The sequence below is a fragment of the Saccopteryx leptura genome, chromosome 7, assembly GCF_036850995.1.
Source record: "Saccopteryx leptura isolate mSacLep1 chromosome 7, mSacLep1_pri_phased_curated, whole genome shotgun sequence".
In the NCBI taxonomy this organism is placed as follows: domain Eukaryota; kingdom Metazoa; phylum Chordata; class Mammalia; order Chiroptera; family Emballonuridae; genus Saccopteryx; species Saccopteryx leptura.
In genome coordinates, this window is record NC_089509.1 from 8,141,278 (window position 1) to 8,163,728 (window position 22,451).

The window sequence follows — 22,451 nt, forward strand, 5'->3', positions numbered from 1 at the left end:
CTCAGGGGGTCCTCTTTACTTATGTGATCTCACTTCTCAGAGATACATAAAATGAGGCTTTATCTGCCATATTTAGAATAAATGTATAATTATAATTTAAAGGATCAGACAAGATCTGGCAATACTTACCAGACTTAAAAATGTCCACATTCTGCACAGTGGATAGAGCGTCGGACTGGGACGCAGAGGACCGGGGTTCAAGACCCCGAGGTCGCCAGCTTGAGCGCAGGCTCATCAGGTTTGAGTAAGGCTCACCAGCTTGAGCCCAAGGTAACTGGCTCAAGCAAGGGGTCATTCGGTCTGCTGTAGCCCCCCGCCCCCCCGCCATCAAGGCACATATGAGAAATCAATCAATGGACAACTAAGGAACCACAATGAAGAACTGATGTTTCTCATCTCTCTCCCTTCCTGTTTGTCTGTCCCTATCTGTCCCTCTCTCTGACTCTCTGTCTCTGCCACACACACACACACACAAAAAAAATTGTCCACATTCTTTATCATAGTAGCCATACTCACAGGAATCTAATTACTGTGTAATATTTAACATTCATAGGCACTTTCCTAAGACTTTCACAGGAATTACTTTAGTGAGCAGATGCTATCATTACACCCATTTCACAGATAAGGAAACTGAGACTCAAGAAATTAAGCCCACGGCCACAAAGCTAGTAAGGGAGGAAACCAGGATCTGAACCTAGCCATTCAGGCTCCAGACTGTATATCTATAATATCTAAGCTATATCGTCTCTCCAGGAACAAAGATTTTCTAAACAACAAAATTTTTATCCAAAGATTTTCTTCAGTCTCATTTATAATAGTAAAAACTGGCAAAATAAACCAAACAAAAAAACCCCTAATTGTCCAAAACAAAAGAAATAATCAAGTAAATAATGGTATATTTAAAAGCTATATAGAGAGATAAATGAATAAGTGATGAATGAATGGATGCAGTATTGTTCATTCATATTACAAAATATAGTGCATATGTAGATTAATATGAATGAACTAGATCTACATCACTACACTTGTTTGGGTAAAATAGGCAAGCTGCAAAAAAAAGCCCCCCTTGCGATTTATGCAAATTTTAAAAACAATTCCATCATGTGTTTATATTTGGAAAAAGAAAGTATGAGAATGATACCCTCTAAGAATGGTGGCTACCTACAGAGAAGGAAGGGGCAAGCTGAGGGGTTAGACCTTAGTTGTTGCAAATATATGTTTATTAACTTATCTATTTCTAAACGATAATCCTGAAGAAACAATGTCAAAAATGTTAAATCTAAATGAGTAAAATGGATATCAATTTTATAATTTTTGTATATTTCAGTATATTTGAATATCTTGTAACTTAAACTATTTTGTCATTTAAAAGTAATTTAGAAACTCTATATGTAGTTTCTTCATGATCTTGGTATAGGCAAAGATTCTTAAACTTTAAGACACAAAAAGTACTAATCACAAAGGAAAAAAATCTATAAATTTTATTACATTAAAACTGAAACCCTCTATTCAAAAGATACTACATATTAGGGGAGACAAACGGCAAGCCAGAGAGCAGAAGATACTTGCAACACATATATCTGACAAACAACTAATACACAGAATATATCAAGAACTTGATAAGAAAAGAAAGCACATGACTAAATAGAAAAAATAAAAGACTTAAACAGGCACTTCATAACAGAGAATAGTCAAATATCCAATAAATATATAAACAATAGCTATACATATAGTCATCAGGGAAACACAAATTAAAAAAAACTCTACTAATAGACTGGCTAAAATGAAAAAGGAGAATACCAAACATTAGCAAATAAAAGTATTATAACACTGGAGGTGAGAGTATAAACTTATATAAACACGTTGGAAAACAGTTCAGCAGTACCCACACAAACCAAATAATGTTCAGAGGTACTCTTCTTAAGAGCCAAATAGTAAAAACAATTCCAATGTTTGCCATGGATAAATAAGTGTGTTCTACTCATAAAATGGAATACTATACTCTATGACAGTATATATTATATATACTATGTAACAATATGCCAACTACAACTCCCTGTAACAAGGCTAATGCTCACAAATGCAGTTAGAATAAAGAAGCCAGACACAAAGAGAACATTCAGTTAGGTTTCACAAGTTCAAAATAGAATCAAAACCTAATCTGTCATGTTCAAGTCAAGAGAGTGGTTACCCTTGAGGGTCTGTCCCTGGAGGGGGAGAGGTTGCACAGAGAAGACTATTATTTTGGCATTACTCTATTTCTCCATTTGGGTGCTAGTCATACAGATACATGTGACAATTCAACAAGCTGTACATTTATTTTTGCACTTATTTGAATGTATGTTATACTTCAATGAAATTTACCAACAAAAACTACACAGAAAAAACATGAGAAAATGCATAAATTCAAAGCAGGAAAATCTTTCTGTGACACAATACCCATCATATCATAACTTATAAACAATTGACAAATTTACCTATTTAAAAATTTTTAAATAAATGCCAAAAATCACAATAAGCATTGCTAAAAGACAAACAACTATTAGATAAATATTTGCAATTTCTATGATGAATGGCAAAATCTGTAAGAAAAAGGCCACCAATCAAAAAGAAAAATGGGCAAAGGATATACAAAGATAGTTTAGAGAAAAGGGAATATAAATAACTCAAATGTATGAAAAGATGTTCATTATCAGTCATAATAACAAAAACAAAAATTAAACCTACAATGAAATTCCATTTTTCACCTTTCAGACAAAAATATGGTAACCTCCAGAAACAGGTGTATACAAATAGTGCAACTTGATAGGCTCCCTATATCTATGACAAATGCACATAACCATTTGAACCAGCAAGTCCACCTCCACCTAATCATCCTATAGACCAGGGGTCCCCAAACTTTTTACACAGGGGGCCAGTTCACTGTCCCTCAGACCGTTGGAGGGTCGGACAATAAAAAAAACTATGAACAAATCCCTATGCACACTGCACATATCTTATTTTAAAGTAAAAAAACAAAACAGGAACAAATGCAATGTTTAAAATAAAGAACAAGTAAATTTTTTTTTAATAAATTTTTATTAATGATAATGAGATGACATTAATAAATCAGGGTACATATATTCAAAGAAAACATGTCTAGGTTATTCTGTCATTAAATTATGTTGCATACCCCTCGCCCAAAGTCAGATTGTCCTCCGCCTCCCTCTATCTAGTTCTCTGTGCCCCTCCCCCTCCCCCTAACTCTCTCCCTCCCTCCCTCCCATGTCCTCCCTCCCCCCACCCCTGGTAACCACCACACTCTTGTCCATGTCTCTTAGTCTAGTTTTTATGTTCCACCAATGTATGGAATCATGTAGTTCTTGGTTTTTTCTGATCTACTTATTTCACTCCGTATAATGTTATCAAGATCCCACCATTTTGCTGTAAATGATCTGATGTCATCATTTCTTATGGCTGAGTAGTATTCCATAGTGTATATGTGCCACATCTTCTTTATCCAGTCTTCTATTGAAGGGCTTTTTGGTTGTTTCCATGTCTTGGCCACTGTGAACAGTGCTGCAATGAACATGGGGCTACATGTGTCTTTACGTATCAATGTTTCTGAGGTTTTGGGGTATATACCCAGTAGAGGGATTGCTGGGTCATAAGATAGTTCTATTTGCAGTTTTTTGAGGAACCACCATACTTTCCTCCATAATGGTTGTACTACTTTACAGTCCCACCAACAGTGGATGAGAGTTCCCTTTTCTCCGCAGCCTCTCCAACATTTGCTATTACCCGTCTTGTTGATAATAGCTAATCTAACAGGGGTGAGGTGGTATCTCATTGTAGTTTTGATTTGCATTTCTCTAATAACTAATGAAGCTGAGCATCTTTTCATATATCTGTTGGCCATTTGTATTTCTTCCTGGGAGAAGTGTCTGTTCATGTCCTCTTCCCATTTTTTTATTGGATTGTTTGTTTGTTTGTTGTTGAGTTTTATGAGTTCTTTGTAAATTTTGGATATTAGGCCCTTATCTGAGCTGTTGTTTGAAAATATCATTTCCCATTTAGTTGGCTGTTTGTTTATTTTGATATCAGTTTCTCTTGCTGAGCAAAAACTTTTTATTCTGATGTAGTCCCATTCATTTATCTTTGCCTTCACTTCTCTTGCCATTGGAGTCAAGTTCATAAAATGTTCTTTAAAACCCAGGTCCATGATTTTAGTACCTATGTCTTCTTCTATGTACTTTATTGTTTCAGGTCTTATATTTAGGTCTTTGATCCATTTTGAATTAATTTTAGTACACGGGGACAGGCTGTAGTCGAGTTTCATTCTTTTGCATGTGGCTTTCCAGTTTTCCCAACACCATTTGTTGAAGAGGCTTTCTTTTCTCCATTGTGTGTTGTTGGCCCCTTTATCAAAGACTATTTGACCATATATATGTGGTTTTATTTCTGGGCTTTCTATTCTGTTCCATTGGTCTGAGTGTCTATTTTTCTGCCAATACCATGCTGTTTTGATTATCGTGGCCCTATAATATAGTTTAAAGTCAGGTATTGTAATGCCCCCAGCTTCATTCTTTTTCCTTAGGATTGTTTTGGCTATTCGGGGTTTTTTATAGTTCCATATAAATCTGATGATTTTTTGTTCCATTTCTTTAAAAAATCTTAGGAATTTTGATGGGAATTGCATTAAATTTATATATTGCTTTGGGGAATATGGCCATTTTAATTATATTTATTCTTCCTATCCAAGAACAAGGAATATTTTTCCATCTCATTGTGTCTTTTTCTATTTCTCTTAATAATGCCTTGTAGTTTTCGTTATATAGGTCCTTTACATTCTTTGTTATGTTTATTCCTAGGTATTTTATCTTTTTTGTTGCAATCGTGAAGGGGATTATTTTTTTGAGTTCGTTTTCTAATATTTAATTGTTGACATATAGAAAGGCTATGGACTTTTGTATGTTAATTTTGTATCCTGCGACCTTACTGTATTGGCTTATTGTTTCTAATAATCTTTTTGTGGAGTCCTTCGGGTTTTCGATGTATAGGATCATATCATCAGCAAAAAGTGATACCTTTACTTCTTCTTTTCCGATATGGATGCCTTTTATTTCTTTGTCTTGTCTGATTGCTCTGGCCAGAACTTCTAGCACCACGTTAAATAACAGTGGAGAGAGTGGACAACCCTGTCTTGTTCCTGATTTAAGGTAGAAAGTCCTCAGTTTTATGCCGTTTAATATGATGTTGGCTGATGGTTTATCATATATGGCCTTTATCATGTTGAGATATTTTCCTTCTATACCCATTTTGTTGAGAGTCTTAAACATAAAATTGTGTTGTATTTTATCAAAAGCCTTTTCTGCATCTATTGATAAGATCATGTGGTTTTTATTCTTTGTTTTGTTGATATGGTGTATTACGTTAACCGTTTTGCGTATGTTGAACCATCCTTGAGATTCTGGGATGAATCCCACTTGATCATGATGTATTATTTTTTTAATATGTTGTTGTATTCGATTTGCTAGTATTTTGTTTAGTATTTTAGCATCTGTATTCATTAGAGATATTGTTCTGTAGTTTTCTTTCTTTGTGCCATCCTTGCCAGGTTTTGGTATGAGGGTTATGTTGGCCTCATAAAATGTGTTTGAAAGTATTGCTTCTTCTTCAATTTTTTGGAAGACTTTGAGTAGAATAGGAACCAATTCTTCTTTGAATGTTTGATAGAATTCACTAGTATAACCGTCTGGGCCTGGACTTTTATTTTTGGGGAGGTTTTTAATAGTTTTTTCTATTTCCTCCCTGCTGATTGGTCTGTTTAGGCTTTCCGCTTCTTCATGACTCAGTCTAGGAAGGTTGTATTGTTCTAGGAATTTATCCATTTCTTCTAGATTGTTGTATTTGGTGGCATATAATTTTTCATAGTATTCTACAATAATTCTTTGTATATCTATGATGTCTGTGGTGATCTCTCCTCTTTCATTTTGGATTTTATTTATTTGAGTCCTGTGTCTTTTTTCCTTGGTGAGTCTTGCCAAGGGTTTGTCAATTTTGTTGATCTTTTCAAAGAACCAGCTCCTTGTTTTATTGATTTTTTCTATAGTTTTTCTGTTCTCTATTTCATTTATTTCTGCTCTGATTTTTATTATCTCCTTTCTTCGGCTGGTTTTGGGTTGTCTTTGTTCTTCTTTTTCTAGTTCCTTAAGGTGTGAAGTTAAGTGGTTTACTTCGGCTCTCTCTTGTTTGTTCATATATGCCTGAAGTGATATGAACTTTCCTCTTATTACTGCTTTTGCTGCATCCCAGAGATTCTGATATGTCGTATTTCATTTTCATTTGTCTGTATATATCTTTTGATCTCTGCGCTTATTTCTTCTTTGACCCATTCATTTTTTAGAAGTATGTTGTTTAGTTTCCACATTTTTGTGGGTTTTTCCCCCTCTATTTTGCAGTTGAATTCTAGTTTCAAGGCTTTATGATCAGAAAATATGCTTGGTACAATTTCAAGTTTTCTAAATTTGCTGATATTGTCTTTGTGGCCCAACATATGGTCAATTCTTGAGAATGTTCCATGTACACTAGAGAAAAATGTATACTCTGTCGCTTTGGGATGAAGTGTCCTGTAGATGTCTATCATACCCAGGTGTTCTAGTATTTCGTTTAAGGCCACTATATCTTTATTGATTCTCTGTTTCGATGACCGATCTAGAGCCATCAGCGGTGTATTGAGGTCTCCAAGTATGATTGTATTTTTGTTAGTTTTTGTTTTAAGGTCAATAAGTAGCTGTCTTATATATTTTGGTGCTCCTTGGTTTGGTGCATATTTATTAAGGATTGTTATGTCTTCTTGATTCAACTTCCCCTTAATCATTATGAAATGACCATTTTTGTCTCTGAGTACTTTTTCTGTCTTGTAGTCAGCATTATTAGATATGAGTATTGCAACACCTGCTTTTTTTGGGGTGTTGTTTGCTTGGAGTATTGTTTTCCAGCCTTTCACTTTGAATTTGTTTTTATCCTTGTTGCTTAGATGTGTTTCTTGTAGGCAGCATATAGTTGGATTTTCTTTTTTAATCCATTCTGCTACTCTGTGTCTTTTTATTGGTAAGTTTAATCCATTTACATTTAGTGTAATTATTGACACTTGTGGGTTCCCTACTGCCATTTTATAAATTGCTTTCTGTTAGTTTTGTATCTTGTTTGATTCTTCTCTTTTGTTTTTCTATCATTTGTTTTGTTTGTTTGTGTTCCATACTTCTTTCCTCAGTTGCTACCTTTTTTAAGTCAAGTGTTTTTGTGGTGGTTTTTTCAAGGGTGGTTACCATTAAGTAATGAAAAGGATACCTACCATATTCATTGTAGTACCCTATCTTATGAGTATTTCTGCACTTCATTGTCCTTTGCTACTGTTAATCTCCATCCTCTCCCCCCTTTTTTTCCTTTGTTGTCACAGTTTAAGTTTGGTTTTATTGTGTTCTTGGTGGAGCTGTTACTTGTGGTGTTGTTTTCTTTTGTTCTTTGAATCTGGTTGGAAAACCCCCTTTAGTATTTCCTGGAGTGGGGGCTTTCTGATGATAAATTCTCTCATCTTTTCTGTATTTGTGAATGTTTTTATATCTCCTTTGTACTTGAAGGATAGCTTTGATGGGTATAGTATTCTTGGCTGAAAGTTCCTCTCTTTCAGGGCTTTAAATATTGGGGTCCACTCTCTTCTAGCTTGTAGAGTTTCTGCTGAGAAATCTGATGATAATCTAATAGGCCTTCCTTTATATTTTGTACTCTTCTTTTCCCTGGCTGCCTTGAGAATTTTTTCTTTGTCATTGGTTTGTGTCATCTTTATTATGATGTGCCTTGGAGTGGGTTTGTTGGGGTTAAGAAAACTCGGTGTTCTGTTTGCTTCTTGAATTTGAGGCTTTAGTTCTTTCCACAGGCTTGGGAAGTTCTCGTCTATTATTTGTTTGAGTATATTCTCCATTCCATTTTCTTTCTCTTCTCCCTCTGATATACCTATTATTCTTATGTTATTCTTTCTGATGGAGTCAGACAACTCCTGTAGGGCTTTCTCATTTTTTATTATTTTTAAGTCTCTTTCTTCTTCTCTCTGTTGTGCCTCAAGTTGTTTGTCTTCTATTTCACTAATCCTATCTTCAATCTGGGCTGTTCTGTTAGCTAAGCTTGTTACCTTGTTTTTCAGCTTGTGAATTGAGTTTTTCATTTCTGTTTGATTTGTTTTTATAGTTTCAATTTCCTTGGTAATATATTCTTTGTGTTCATTGAGTTGTTTTCTGATCTCCCTAAATTGCCTTTCTGTGTTTTCTTGTATATCTCTGAGTATTTTTAAGATTTCTATTTTAAATTCTCTGTCATTTAGCTCCAAGGCTTCCAATATGTTAAGTCTTTTCTCCATAGATTTTTCCACATCTATTTGTGTTACCTCTCTTTCTTTTGTATCCATAATATTCGATTTCCTCTTTCTTATTGGCATCTGAGGGTGGTCTTGTTGATAGCACTAATTAGAATTAATAAAGAGTAAAAAGAAAAAAAAAAGAAAAAAAAAAAGAAGGTAAAACACCCCACAAAAAAAACCCAGTAATAATTTATTATTTCCCCCTTTTTTCTTTCTTCTCTTTCCCTCCTCTCCCCTCCTCAGGGAAATATCGTGATGACCTGTGAATTATATTATGCTAAATGGAACAAAAACTGCCTATAATGGAGGGCCTGATTTGGGGTGAAGAGTTCAAGGGGCAAAAAAAGGGAGTAGGGACCTACTAAATGCAAAAAAAAAAAAAAAAAAAGGAAGAAAATCTTAGACAAGCATAAGATGATTTGCTTGTAAGTGATGGTCGACTAAGAGATATAATGAGAGGGATAAGAGGGAACCAGGAAAAAGGAGAAAAAAAAAAGAATAATAAAGAAAAAAATAAAAATAATAAGTAAAAATCTGTTGTATTAAGTGGAGTGAAGACTAAATACAATGGAGACCTTGGGTTGGGAGGAATGCTAGTGAGTTAAAAAGCAACGTAAAAAGTACCCAAAATGCCACAAAAATAAACAAACAAAAACAAAAGCGAAAAAGAAAAATAAAACCAAAAAAAAACCTTGAGTCCCAAATTAACTAATTTGTTCGTGATTGAGGATTAAATGGGAGGAAAAGTAAAACGAGAAAAGAAAAAACGAATAGAAAGGAAAAAATAAGAAAAAGAGAAAAACGAAGGAAGAAAAAAAAAAGGAAGAGAAAAAAACAAAATAAAGCAAAACAAAAAAAAAAACAAAGGAGGATAGAGTGAGATTTAAGTGTTTTGGAGTATAACCTTAAAGGAGGGTGAGGATGAAGATAAGAAATAAAATGTAACACTCATGGGTAGTGTAGTTCAAGAAAAGGGAAGCATAAGATGGGCAGAGAATAGAAGGACCGAGGTGGAGGAAATAGAAATAATAATAATAAAGGCAATAAGATAGAAGAAACAAACAACAGCAAAAAAAAAATTAGTGGAACAAGTTGTAAAGTCTGTGGATTTTTCTTGATTTTGAGAGGTTAACTTCTTCCTTTTTCTTTTCTCTCCCTCTTCCTGGTCAGTGACTCTGTACCCCAGGCTCTGCCCCTGTGTCACACTTAGGTAGGGATTTGCAGTTGATGGGATTCTATGGCAATGTCATATAATTGGCTTTAGTCTTGCTGGTAGTCAAGGCTTGTTGGCGTTTGCAGGGTCCAACGATGAGAGAGTTTGCTTTCCTGGAGTCTCTCTCCTAGTCCCCCCTTCCTGAATTAGCAGCCTGGTGATCCAGCTATAAGGCTGCTACTGCTTCTGCCTGGGGAGTAAGAGGCTCAAAGAGCTAGGAAATCCCCACTCTATCCCCACTCAGCACAAGGCTTTGGGAAAGGCTCTGGCAGTCAGAGCCTCCAGTGTAATCAGGCGGGGGTGGGAGTCAATTGTTGTCAAGGTGACTGTTCAGCGCCTAGCATTCAGTTGGACCACTCAACCCAGGTTTTCCACACTTTGTAGCCTGTTTTGGCTGGGAAGAAGAGGCACTAGTCTCTGCTTGCGACTAGTGTAGTAAAGATCTTATTATCTGCCAAGTCCCTCTTGTTAGCGTTTATCCCTGAATATGGAGGCTCTATCAATCAGAAGTTGCCCCCGCCCCTTTAGCGAGAGGTACTAAGAAATATCACGCCTCTTGTCTTGGATCGCTGAACTGAGAGAGATCTTATCAATTAGAACCCGTGGGTGTGCAGATTTCATGGGTTAAGCTAATTTCAGTGATTGGGTCCGCAGCTGTGCTCCCGAAGGTATTTCAGGCTGCCTGCGCGACCCTCCCCCAACACTTGATTGTTAGCTTGAATGGCTAGGTGAGGTGCCCCGCCCGCGGAGAGAATCTCCCAAGTAGGGAAGACCGCCCTGGCGCCTCTCCCGCTCGCCCCGCCGCTGGCGGCTGGGGCGCACCGTGCGCAGGATAATGGGGCACCCTGGGTGTGCGGGCCAGTAGGGCACGCGCGCGAATGGGGTGCTCCAGGCACCGGTGGCTGGGGACTCTCACTCGCAGTGCGCGGGCCGCTGGGAACATTAGCGGTGCTCACTCTGCAACCGGACCGGGCGCGCGCCAGCGGCTGCTCGCCGCTCCCGAGTGTGGGCCGACTCACCACAGGCACACTCCCTCCGCGGCTTGAATGAACGTCCCTGTGGTAGTTAGCTTCCTCCACACCCTCGTCTCTCAGATTCAAGTGATAACAGTCCTTTCGCTTTCAGTTTGTGTGGAACTCCGGAGTGCTCCGAGGATAAATTTTTCTGTTTCTAGTTGATAAATTTGTTGTGATTTTGGGGAGATCTGTCGGACGCGCTGCTCACGGCGCCATTTCCGTGACGTCACTCGAACAAGTACATTTAAATCAACAAACTGACCAGTATTTCAATGGGAACTATGGGCCTGCTTCTGGCTAATGAGATGGTCAATGTCCGGTTCCATATTTGTCACTATTAGCTGTAACAAGTGATATGACGTGCTTCTGGAGCCGGGATGCATCCTGCATCACCGGAAGTAGTACTGTAGGTGAGCGACACCACGCTTTCTGGTGCCGCCACGTACAGTACTCCAGGAGCACAGGATGCATCCTCCCTCACTGACCACCAATGAAAGAGGTGCCCCTTCCGGAAGTGCAGCGGGGGCCGGATAAATGGCCTCAGGCGGCCGCATGCGGCCCACGGGCCATAGTTTGGGAACCCCTGCTATAGATATTTGCCGATATACAAATTAATGTCTGTATCATGAATAAATGTCAACTGAGAATTGATTTAAATAAATTAGGGTACATCCTAGAATACGATGCAGTTTTGATTTATGTTTTTAAAAAGAATGAAGAAGCACTTTATGTACTGGTATGAAAAATATTCCAAGTTATAATGTAAATTTTAAAAGGATAAGTAGAGGCCCTGACCGGTTGGCTCAGTGGTAGAGCGTCAGCCTGGCGTGCAGAGGTCCCAGGTTCGATTCCCGGCCAGGGCACACAGGAGAAGCGCCCATCTGCTTCTCCACCCCTCCCCCTCTCCTTCCTCTCTGTCTCTCTCTTCCCCTCCTGCAGCCAAGGCTCCACTGGAGCAAAGATGGCCCGAGCACTGGGGATGGCTCCTCAGCCTCTGCCCCAGGCGCTAGAGTGGCTCTGGTCGCAACAGAGCGAGGCTCCGGAGGGGGCAGAGCATCGCCCACCAGGGGGCGTGCCAGGTGGATCCCGGTCGGGCGCATGCGGGAGTCTGTCTGACTGTCTCTCCCCATTTCTAGCTTCAGAAATACAAAATAAAAAAAAATAAAAAAAATTAAAAAATAAAAGGATAAGTAGAGAGCGGTACATAAGCATGTTAACTTACACACAAAAAACTAATATACACATTCACTTGCATTTATATATAAAATACTTTTAAAAAGATATCCAAGAAGTTAATACTATATATTAGATAAAATAAAAATGCTATTAATTTTAAGATGCAGAATTATTTTATGGCCCACTAAGAACAAGTGTTGCCAATTAAATTATGACCCTATTTTCTTATCACACAGAATTGTATTTTAGTCTTCTTGAAGAACTGCCTTTAGATTTACATACAAATATTATTTAATCACTCATATGCTTACATAAAAAGGAAAATATTCGTAAACATTTTTAAATGTGATATCTGCCTCTTCTGAACCATTTTAAACTCATTTGATGATATAATGATCATCCTCTGTGCCATCAAGAGATTTCTCTTTTACTGGGGGGTGGGAGCAGTGATGAGAAGCATCAATTTAACAGTTGCTTCACTTTAGTTGTTCACTGATTGCTAGTCATGTGCCTTGACCCAGCAAGCCCAGGATTTCAATCTGGCGACCTTAGCATTTCAGGTCAACACTCTATCCACTGTACCACCACAGGCCAGGCAAGATATTTCTTTTTAAAATGACCTATTATTGCCTCTATAATTTTCTTCCAGTCAGTGTGATGGGGCAAGCCTTTGTATGTATCTCAGTAATAAAACTTTCAAAACTTAGCACTGTTTCCATCTAATTTTTAGAATCTTCTTTTTTAGGTTCTGCTAAGTAGCCCTCCTTACACTTCATCATGCAGACAAATCTTTTTAACATTTTATCCAATTTGTTTTTACCTTATCTATTTATATGTATATGTGTTTTTCAAATTTATTTCTTTGCATGCATTATTTTTATTTACTCACAATTTGGTAAGTTTTGACAAATGCAAAGAGCAGCAATTTCCAACCAGTGTATAGCAGGAGTTGTGCCCTTAGACTGTCAAATAACAAAATGACAACAGAAAACACAACAACAGCTATCTAGTATCTATGAATCAAATTACCAATATATTTTTTGTCAGACTGGCAAAAAAAAAAAAATCTTTTTGGTATGCCATAGAATTTTAGTAGTTATGTTTGTGTGCCATGAAATGAAAAAGGCTGAAAATCACTGGCATAGAGTATAGCAATCACCACCAAAATGACGCTACAGAATAGTTGTCTCACTTTCCAAAATTCCCTGTGTTGTTCCTTTATAGTCAAAATTCCCACTCTACCTAGTCCCAAACAATCAGTAATCTATTCTCCATCCCCAGAGGTTTTCCAGACTGCCATATAAATAAACTCATACAGTCATAATCTTTTGAATCTGGCCTCTTTCACTCAACATAATGCAGTTGAGATGTAGCCATGTTGTGTGTGTATCAAATAGGAACTAATTTAACTGAGGGGATGGGAGGTAATCCTCAGTCTGGAAGTCTTTATTTAAAAATATTATTAGATAGCTCTTTTATTATTTTCATATTTTCTAGAGAGATAGAGACAGAAAGGGAGAGACAGGAGAAGCATCAACTCGTAGTTGCTTCATTTTGGTTATTTCTTTTTCTTGATTGCTTCTCATATGTATGTGCCTTGACCAGGTAGTTCAAGCTGAGCCAGTGACCTCTTATTCAGGCCAGTGACCTTGGGCTTCTATAGCCAGTGACCCTGAGATCATGTCGATAACCCTGTGTTCAAGCCAGCAACCCTACACTCATGTCAACAAGCCTGCTATTTTGACAGTGACCTTGGGGGTCTCGAACCAGGGCCTTCAGTGTCTAAGGCCGATGCTCAATCTACTGCGCCACCAATGGTCAGGCTAGGTAGATCCTTTTGATTAATAATTTTGATCAGGTACTAAACAGATAAAGTCATCTGTAATTTGTATACACACTGAGATATATTATTAATGAAGAAACAAGAATAATCTTTTATATTATCTTTAATTTTAGGGGCAGAAAAACCGTATTTTTAGTACAGTGTGACCGAAAGTAAGAAACTATATAATTATATACTAATCATACTAAATCTAGTGGCTCTATAAAACAAGAAACATTTTCCCCTTTTAGAGATATAAGTTAACACGTAACATAGTCAGTATTAAATAAGTAATACAATTCTCACCTGATCATCATCTTCTACCACCACCAGTGTTAATTTATTCTTCTTAAAATCCAATCTGGTTATCTTGGGCCTGTAACGATATGAGAAAAATATCCAGATTTCAAATAACTTCCTTCTAAATTAAAAAAAATAAAACTGCTGTTACTTCAAGCATATCAATCATCTAACTTCTGAATTGAAAACTGGTAAGGACACACATAACCTGCACTGCCCATCAAAAAGTCTTCCGCCTGACCAGGCGGTGGCGCAGTGGATAGAGCGTTGGACTGGGATGCAGAGGACCCAGGTTCGAGGCCCCGAGGTCACCAGCTTGGGCGCAGGCTCATCTGGTTTGAGCAAAAAGCCCATTAGCTTGAACCCAAGGTCGCTGGCTCCAGCAAGGGGTTACTCGCTTTGCTGAAGGCTCGCGGTCAAGGCACATATGAGAAAGCAATCAATGAACAACTAAGGTGTTGCAACGCGCAATAATGATTGATGCTTCTCATCTCTCTTCGTTCCTGTCTGTCTGTCCCTGTCTATACCTCTCTCTGACTCACACTCTGTCTCTGTAAAAAATAAAAAAAATAAAAAAAAGTCTTCCAATCTAAAAAACAGTTAAGATAACAAAAAAATATTTCAAAAGAAATATCTCTAGCAAAACTGATGCTTCATATTTATCAGGCATAAAAAATGTTAAGAAAAAAATACATATAATGCCTACTAACTATCAGGTACTCTTAAGTGTTTAACATATATTAATTCAATTCATTCTCACAACAATCTACAAGGTGGTACAAAAGATGCTTTCTTTATCTCTCCACCTACAGCATTTTCTATCCATGAAGCATATCCCATCAGCCCACAGGGCAAGCTGAATGTGTCAGAAAATGAATACCCAAGGCCTAGCCTGTGGTGGTGCAGTAGATAGAAAGTTGACCTGGAACACTGAGGTTGCCAGTTCAAAACCCGGGGCTTGACTAGTCAAGGCACATGTAACAAATAAGCAATGAACAACTAAAGTGAAGCAACTATCACTTGATACTTCTCACTCTCTCCTCTCCTCTCTCTGTAAAATCAATAAATAAAGTCTTTAAAAAAATAGTAAAATAATAAAAAAGAAAACTAACACTCAAGGACTGGGTAAATAAATACCCCTTACACAGTAAGGAACAGTTATAAAGGTCTTCCACTCAAGTCTCTGAGAGTCCCTAGCAAGGACACCTGGATGCAAAAATAAATGATATACTATCTTCTGGTTTTTAAGGAGAAATTCCATTCTCAGCTCAATTATCAAGAAAGCTTAGGAGAAGACTATATACCATTTTGAGGCATCTGAGGATTCAAATAATTCACCTATGCCCTTTTCTCAGGTAGTTATTTGAGTATATATATGAGAAAAAAATAAAAGCAAAGAAAGAAAAATATGGGAAGAAAACACAGGATTCTGGCTACAAAAAAGAAAATGAATGTCCCAAAATAAAAGCTGTAGAGAAGCTTGGAGGGCAAACAGTTCTCAATGAAGTAGAAGAATCACTTCATACAACTCTTGAGAATCTGAAAGAACTTAAGGAGAACACAAAGGCAGGTAGTTTAAAAGGATGTATGTGGTGCTGTGCAATACACTGAGGGAGAGGGAATCAAGAGCTCTAGGAAAAACAAAAAGCTATACGAAAAGGAAATGTAATCCCAGTTGTGACTTCAAGGATTATGGATTTTGGGGTTGATCAGAAAAAAGACAGAGATAGCAGTACTGTACAGCAAGCTTTACTGAGAGGTATTTGGACAGGGTTGCATTAGAGGGACAGTCCTTCACAGCAGGAGAACATCCAGAGCCAAATAGCATGGGACCACCACCTGGAAGGGGATAAGGGCATGGGAAATGCCAGAAGAGGAGAGAAGAGAATTAGAAAGGGGGTTTATGGTATTCAGCAGAAAGGGAGTAATCTCTTGGTCAGAGAGCTCTGAAGGGCTGGAGTTTGGAGTCTTTATAGCTATAAGATTTGTCTTATCTATAGCTTGCAGTTTTCAGTGGCATATGCAAGATGGGCTCTAAATGACTAAACATATACTTGCTGGGCTATATGTAAAGCAATGGATGTGTAAGAATTTGAGTTTGGTGCTGGTGGGCTTTGAACTAATAGTCCTCACATCCTGTGAAGAAGTAAACAACACAGGGGCCAATATACAGGGGCCAGCTTCAGCCCAAGTATGTAACACCAGTGCACTGCTGAAGTCTGTAACAGTTCTGACACAGACATAATAATGTAAACACTATTTCTTGAGTTTCAGCTTGTAGAACCAGACAAAACCTGAAGAACTTAATTATGGTTATAAAATCTAAATTATATATATCCTTGATATAAAATGCAAATATAATTTAAAAGTCTGGGTGACAGAAGTTGGGACGCAAGATAGCTTAAAAGGAGATGTAAAAGGTATTAATAGCTTCCTCTCTCACAAGGAGCAGGAAGTAAAAAGACTCTGTGGAACAAGAAATACTAAAAATAGTGACATAAGTACATGTTGAGAGTGACTGACCACATAAACATTTAATACATACAGAATACATAATATTTATATTAAAACATATATTTTGATATACCTTGAAACTAATGAATAAACTAGATAGAAGAGTTTTAAAAATTGCCTCTGGGGAGTGAGACTAAAGATGGGTAGAAGTATGACAGGAGATAGTTTTAATTCATTTACAAGCTTTTCAGAACTATCTCATTTCCAAATTTTGCTTTATGTATTAACTTCATATACATGATTTTACACATTAAAAAAACAAAACAACAATAAGTATCTTTAACAATAACTCTGCTTACCAAAAAAATAAGCCAATTTTGGTCTCTCCTTCAAAAACAAGAACTCCTGTTGGGGTCAGTCCCAAGCTATAGTCATTCCCATCTCTAGCCTAATTTAAGGAAAGAGAAATGCACAAACTAATTTGCATAAAACAGGCTTCAGATTATCACACAATTGTTTAATTTTATTTCCACATTGAATTATATTGATTATATACAGGTAATATTAATATGCAGGCTGTTTTCAATAATTATAATATCCAACATCCCAGGAAAATTAATGTGTACAATTAGTTCACTGAAACACTATAGCTTTAAGATGTCTTTGTTGAAAATAGTTACACTCCCACCACAACAAAAGCTCTTTACAGATTCTTTCCATATTCTATTCACCACTTAATCACAAATTTTGAAAAAACTGCCTTTCCAGGAAAATTTAGCTACTTAAATTAGAAGTAACTTAAATCAACACACAAGCTATCTACAGTTTATCAAAGTTCTCTCAAGATACAAACTTTCAACTTTGCTTACTAAATTAATTTCTATAGAGCCTGTTAAGCTTATATGTTATGAACATCAAATGAAAGACTAAAAAGTGGTTTAAAAACCTAAAATAATAATAATAATAACAGCTTAAAAGAACTAACATATCTTTTGGATATGTTGGTTGTTTTTCTTCTTTCTTATAATTAATCTTTACATGAAATTCTTATTTAATATTTCATCTCAGCCTTTAAAACCACATATCTAAAGTAGCCACAGCTAGCCCATGCAAACTCTTTGGCCTCTCTCATACTAAAAACTTTCAGTCACCTTGAATCTTGAAGGAGTAACTTTTTTAAAAAGCATCACAACACAGTGCTTACCTTGACTACATGCATATCAACCCCATACATTTCTAGCCATTTGGCTTTATTCAGATAATTGGTTTCAGCTTGTGCTGGTGTCTGACCTCTGAAATTAAAAAAATAATTTTTTAAACGATAATAAATGTAAAATGAATTCTATACCAAGTATAGAAAGAAAACAAATATAAGATCACTATTATGGTGATGTTAAAGAAAGTATGATGAAATGTTTAGTACCTGTATTCCTTCCATTTCTCAAAAATAGCCAGCTCCATCTCTTCAGTCTGAATGGGCATAAACCTGAACTCAGATACAAGCTCAGGACTGTGCTCAGCAAGATCAAAGTCACCAAGTTCAGCTACAAATGTAAGTTTTACAAAGTCATATTTTGTTAATACATTTATTTTCTGCTGAATCTTTCTTCAAAACCAATTTTATAAATAAATATTGTTAGGACTAGAAAGAGTCTTTCTTAAACTACCAGGAATTTATAATACCCAAACCTCTCCAGGTTGACGAGCACTGCAAAAGTGGGCGGTTTTTATAAAAAGTTTGACGACCCCAATGCTTAGGTTTTGAAAACCTCTATCTAGTCTTCCACAGAGAAATTCCTTTTGACCTTATAATGAATAAACAAGAATATTTAGCAATCGTTAACAATTAGCCGGCATCTGTTAAGAATCTAATATGCAAAAAGAGTGTAACATCATATGCCACTATAAAATGCTGTCCTGGAATTTAAGATTATTAATCCTAAAAAATAACAAAGGAAAACTGCTAAAAAATATTTAAGGAAAGAAGTAACAGGAAAAGAACCAAACAATGTACAAACCTTTATATAATCATCTTTGTGCCTGACCAGGCGGTGGCGCAGTGGATAGAGCGTCGGACTGGGATGTGGAAGGACCCAGGTTCAAGACCCCAGGGTTGCCAGCTTGAGTGCGGGCTCATCTGGCTTGAGCAAAAAGCTCACTAGCATGGACCCAAGGTCACTGACTCGAGCGGGGGGTTACTCAGTCTACTGAAGGCCCGTGGTCATGGCACATATGAGAAAGCAATCAATGAACAACTAAGGTGTCACAACAAAAAACTGATGATTGATGCTTCTCATCTCTCTCCGTTCCTGTCTATCTGTCCCTATCTATCCCTCTATCTGACTCTCTCTCTGTCCCTGTAAAAATAAATAAATAAATAAATAAAAATAATAAAAAAAATTAAATAATCATCTTTGCTTATCTCTAAACTATGGGTTTGAGAGAGAAGAAAAAAAATTCTAATTTTTTATACTTAAAATTTTTTCTTTTAAAAGAATATTTTACTCATTAAAAAATTAAAATATTTCCATTTTATTTAAGAAATCTAACTGTGAAGGGAGAAAAATATGAGAACTACATTGAGATAATCATAAATGGTAATAACATTACTTATTGAGCACCTACTCTACACACTGGACATATCACAGATATATTATCATTTAACTTTGCCACAGCCTTGAATACTATCACATTCCTTTATTGCTGAAGAAATTCTTTTGTCTGGACCACAGTGTCTTCAAGAAGCTACAAACCAAATCTGCTACATAATGTTGTTCAGGATAGATACTAAAATGGTTCAGAAAAGTAAACTTCAGAGTATGAGAAAAAGCTAGTAAAAACTATTCTAATGAAATATAATATAAATGAGAAACAAGAAGCTCTTTTTATGAAGATGGAAGTAACACTTCAGCCAATTTATTCTTAAAGACCTTAAGAATTTATATAATTTGGTAAACTAGAAGACAGCAGACAAAGACAAGAAATTTAGAAGAATTGGCCCTGGCCGGTTGGCCTAGTAGAGCGTTGGCCTTGGCATGTGGATGTCCTGGGTTCGATTCCCAGTCAGGGCACACAGGAGAAGTGCCCATCTACTTCTCCACCACTCCCCCTCTTGCTTCTCTCTCTCTCTTCTCCTTCTGCAGCCATGGCTCAATTGGAGTAAGTTGGCCATGGGTGCTGAGGATGGCTCCATGGCCTCCACCTCAGGTGCTAAGAAGAACTCGATTGCTGAGCAATGGAGCAAGGGTCCCAGATAGGCAGAGCATCACCCCCTACTGGGCTTGTTGGGTAGATCCCTGTCAGGGCACATGTGGGAGTCTGCCTCTGCCTCTCCTTCTCTCACTGAATTTTAAAAAAAAGAAAAGAAAAAGAAATTTGGAAGAATTCAAAATAATGGTGCCATGATAAAAATTACAAAGGAAAAAAAATTTTATTTAGGAAAAAAATATAAGTAGGGTTAAGAAATTAACAGTCACATGTATGAGTCAAACAGTAAGTATTTAGTGAGCAACAATAAACAGTAAAACAGGAATACTCTGAGTAGTGTTTTGTTAAATATACAAAAATATATAAACATATTTTCAAGAAGCATAAATTTTGCCATGAAAATTATTCAATAAGATAAAGACTGCTATATGATGCCATAAATGGTAAGAGATATTGAAAATGACAGCTCTTCAGTAGATCAAAGAATTTTAGAATTAACAACTTCATACAGGAATTAATAAAATATAAAAAAAAGTGCTTTCAAGAAAGATGCATGCAATTATATAATTTCAATTGTTAAAATGCTAGAGGCATAGCATTTCCAAACTAGTATCTAGTCAACATTCTGCAGATGAGAAAAGTAGATAATAATTTATAGTAGTGGCAAATTTTTGAAGTATAGCAATTTCTTTCACTCATCAACCCCTCTATTAAAGCAAAATATGCTTTCTTAAATAGTGGAAGCACAAAATAAGCAAAATATTAGGTTTACTGTAAGACATTAAAAATTCAGTACTATTACCTATACAATGGCAAATAAATACTACTGATCTTAGAGAGATTAGGGATATATATGGAATCAGTCCCCTCAAAAAAAAGCATAAAATTATAATCAGAATTTTTCTTTCCATTTTGAGAACCAAAATTAGTTTTACTAAACTGTCAATTTTTCAGAAGAAAATTCCTAAGTTTAACAATATGTAATCAGTATAACAAGGTACAAGATTTGAGTTTCTCATTACTTTCATTTACTAGAAAACACTTTTTTTATCCTTTAAATAACCATTAGAAAATTTTAAATACACTTTATTTTTTTTATGGATGCATTTTTAAGAATAAAACAAAAAGTATACCATATGACTACAGCCACTTAATAATATATAACTGCATTCTTTTTAAGGAAAAAATTAGGTAAGTGTCAATTATTATTTATTGAATTATCAAATTAATTTTTTTTTTTAGCAAGACAGCAAGAGAGAATCAGATAAGGAAAAAGGGAAGAAACGAGGAAGGAGGCAGAGAGATAAGAAGCATCAACTCGAAGTTGCGGCACTTTAGTAGTTCATTGATTGTTTCTCATATGTGCCTTGATGGTGGGGGAAGAGGGGGCCCAACTGAGCCAATGACCCCTTGCTCATGCCAGCAACCTTGAGCTTCAAGACAGTGACCTCTGGACTTAAGCCAGTGACCATGGGATCATGTTGATGATCCCATGCTCAAACCTGGATGAGCCCACACTCAAGTCAGCAACTTTGGGATTTCCAACCTGGGTCCTTGGCACCCCAAGTCGATGCTCTATCCACTGCATCACCACCAGTCAGGCAAGTTGACTGCCATTTTTATTTGAAAACACCATATACAGAAAAAGAGCAAATGAAATGAAAAGGAAGAAAAAGGCAATATTCTAAAACAAGTGAAAGTAAAGTCAGTTGAATACTGAAACTGGAACAAATATACACAAAAACTTGCTGCTTTACGTCTTGCACATCACTGAATCTTTTGAAATTCTTTAACTAAATACACACTGAAAGAATTACGCTTTACTCCCAATAGTCAACATGAGGAATGCTTACCTTGCAGATTATAAGCTGCCAACTGAACTGCTGTATCAAAGGGACACTCCAATCTGAGACCAAACACAAACTGGTTAAACAAGTCAATTTCACAACCTTTATTTTAGGATAAGTGGAAATGTATACTTTATGTTGACCACTTTTCTTTCATAATTAACTCTGAACTTATTTTTCAAAAACATTTTTCAACTACAAAAGAAAATGTGGTTTACCTTAAGCAACTAATACTCACTTTCCACTGAGAATATCTTGTTTTAATTGAAGAACAAATAAATACCTAAGAAAAACAAAAGGTATAAATTGAAATAAGTAGAACAATTACTGTAAAAATAATCTTACTCCTCTAATTGGAGAAGAAATATTCCTTTTTTTTTTAAGTGAAAGGAGGGAAGGCAGAGGCAGAGTCCTGCATGAACCCCAACTGGGATCCACCTGGCAAGCCCACTAGGGGGCAATGCTCTGCCCATCTGGGGCCTTGGCTCTGTTTCAACTGGAGCCATTTTTTAGTACTTGAGACAAAGCCATGGAGCCATCCTCAGTGCCCAGGGCCAACTCGCTCTAATCGAGCCATGGCTGAAGGAGGGGAAGAGAAGTGAGAGACAGAAGAGGGGGAGAAGGAGATGGGCACTTCTCCTATGTGCCCTGACCAGAAATCAAACCCAGGACATTCACATACTGGGCCGATGGTCCACCACTGAGCCAACTGGCCAGTTCCTGGAGAAGAAACATTCTTAATTATAGAACTTACCCACAATAAAATCTGTAAGAAAAATAAAAATTAAAAAAGGAGCCTGACTGGTGGTGGCTCAATGGATAAAACATTGACCTCCGGGATGCTGAGGAAACAGGTTTGAAACCCCGAGGTGGCTAGCTTGAGTCGGGTTCACCAGCTTGAGAGCGGGGTTGCTGGCTTGAGTGTGGGATCAAGACATGACCCCATGGCCGCTTCTTTGAGCCCAAAAGTCACTGGCTTAACACCCAAGGTCGCTGGCTTGAGTAAGGGGTCACTGGCTTG

At 36.8% G+C, this 22,451-nt stretch overlaps 1 protein-coding gene across 10 annotated transcripts in view; it reads right to left on the minus strand.

Annotated features, from left to right (window-relative positions):
* Positions 1–22,451, minus strand: part of EPB41L5 (erythrocyte membrane protein band 4.1 like 5) — a 143,082-nt gene that overhangs the window by 76,285 nt on the left and 44,346 nt on the right. For all 10 annotated transcript variants that reach the window (XR_010746590.1, XM_066344841.1, XM_066344840.1 and 7 more), the window contains exons 6-11: positions 21,669–21,713; positions 21,437–21,489; positions 17,800–17,920; positions 17,581–17,668; positions 16,736–16,824; positions 13,929–13,998 (exon numbers count right to left, since the gene is read on the minus strand). Coding sequence is in view for 9 of the 10 variants with exons in the window: in XM_066344841.1 (XP_066200938.1) it covers positions 13,929–13,998; positions 16,736–16,824; positions 17,581–17,668; positions 17,800–17,920; positions 21,437–21,489; positions 21,669–21,713 (466 nt within the window). In the remaining variant the exon portion in view is untranslated. The remainder of the gene's footprint in view (positions 1–13,928; positions 13,999–16,735; positions 16,825–17,580; positions 17,669–17,799; positions 17,921–21,436; positions 21,490–21,668; positions 21,714–22,451) is intronic.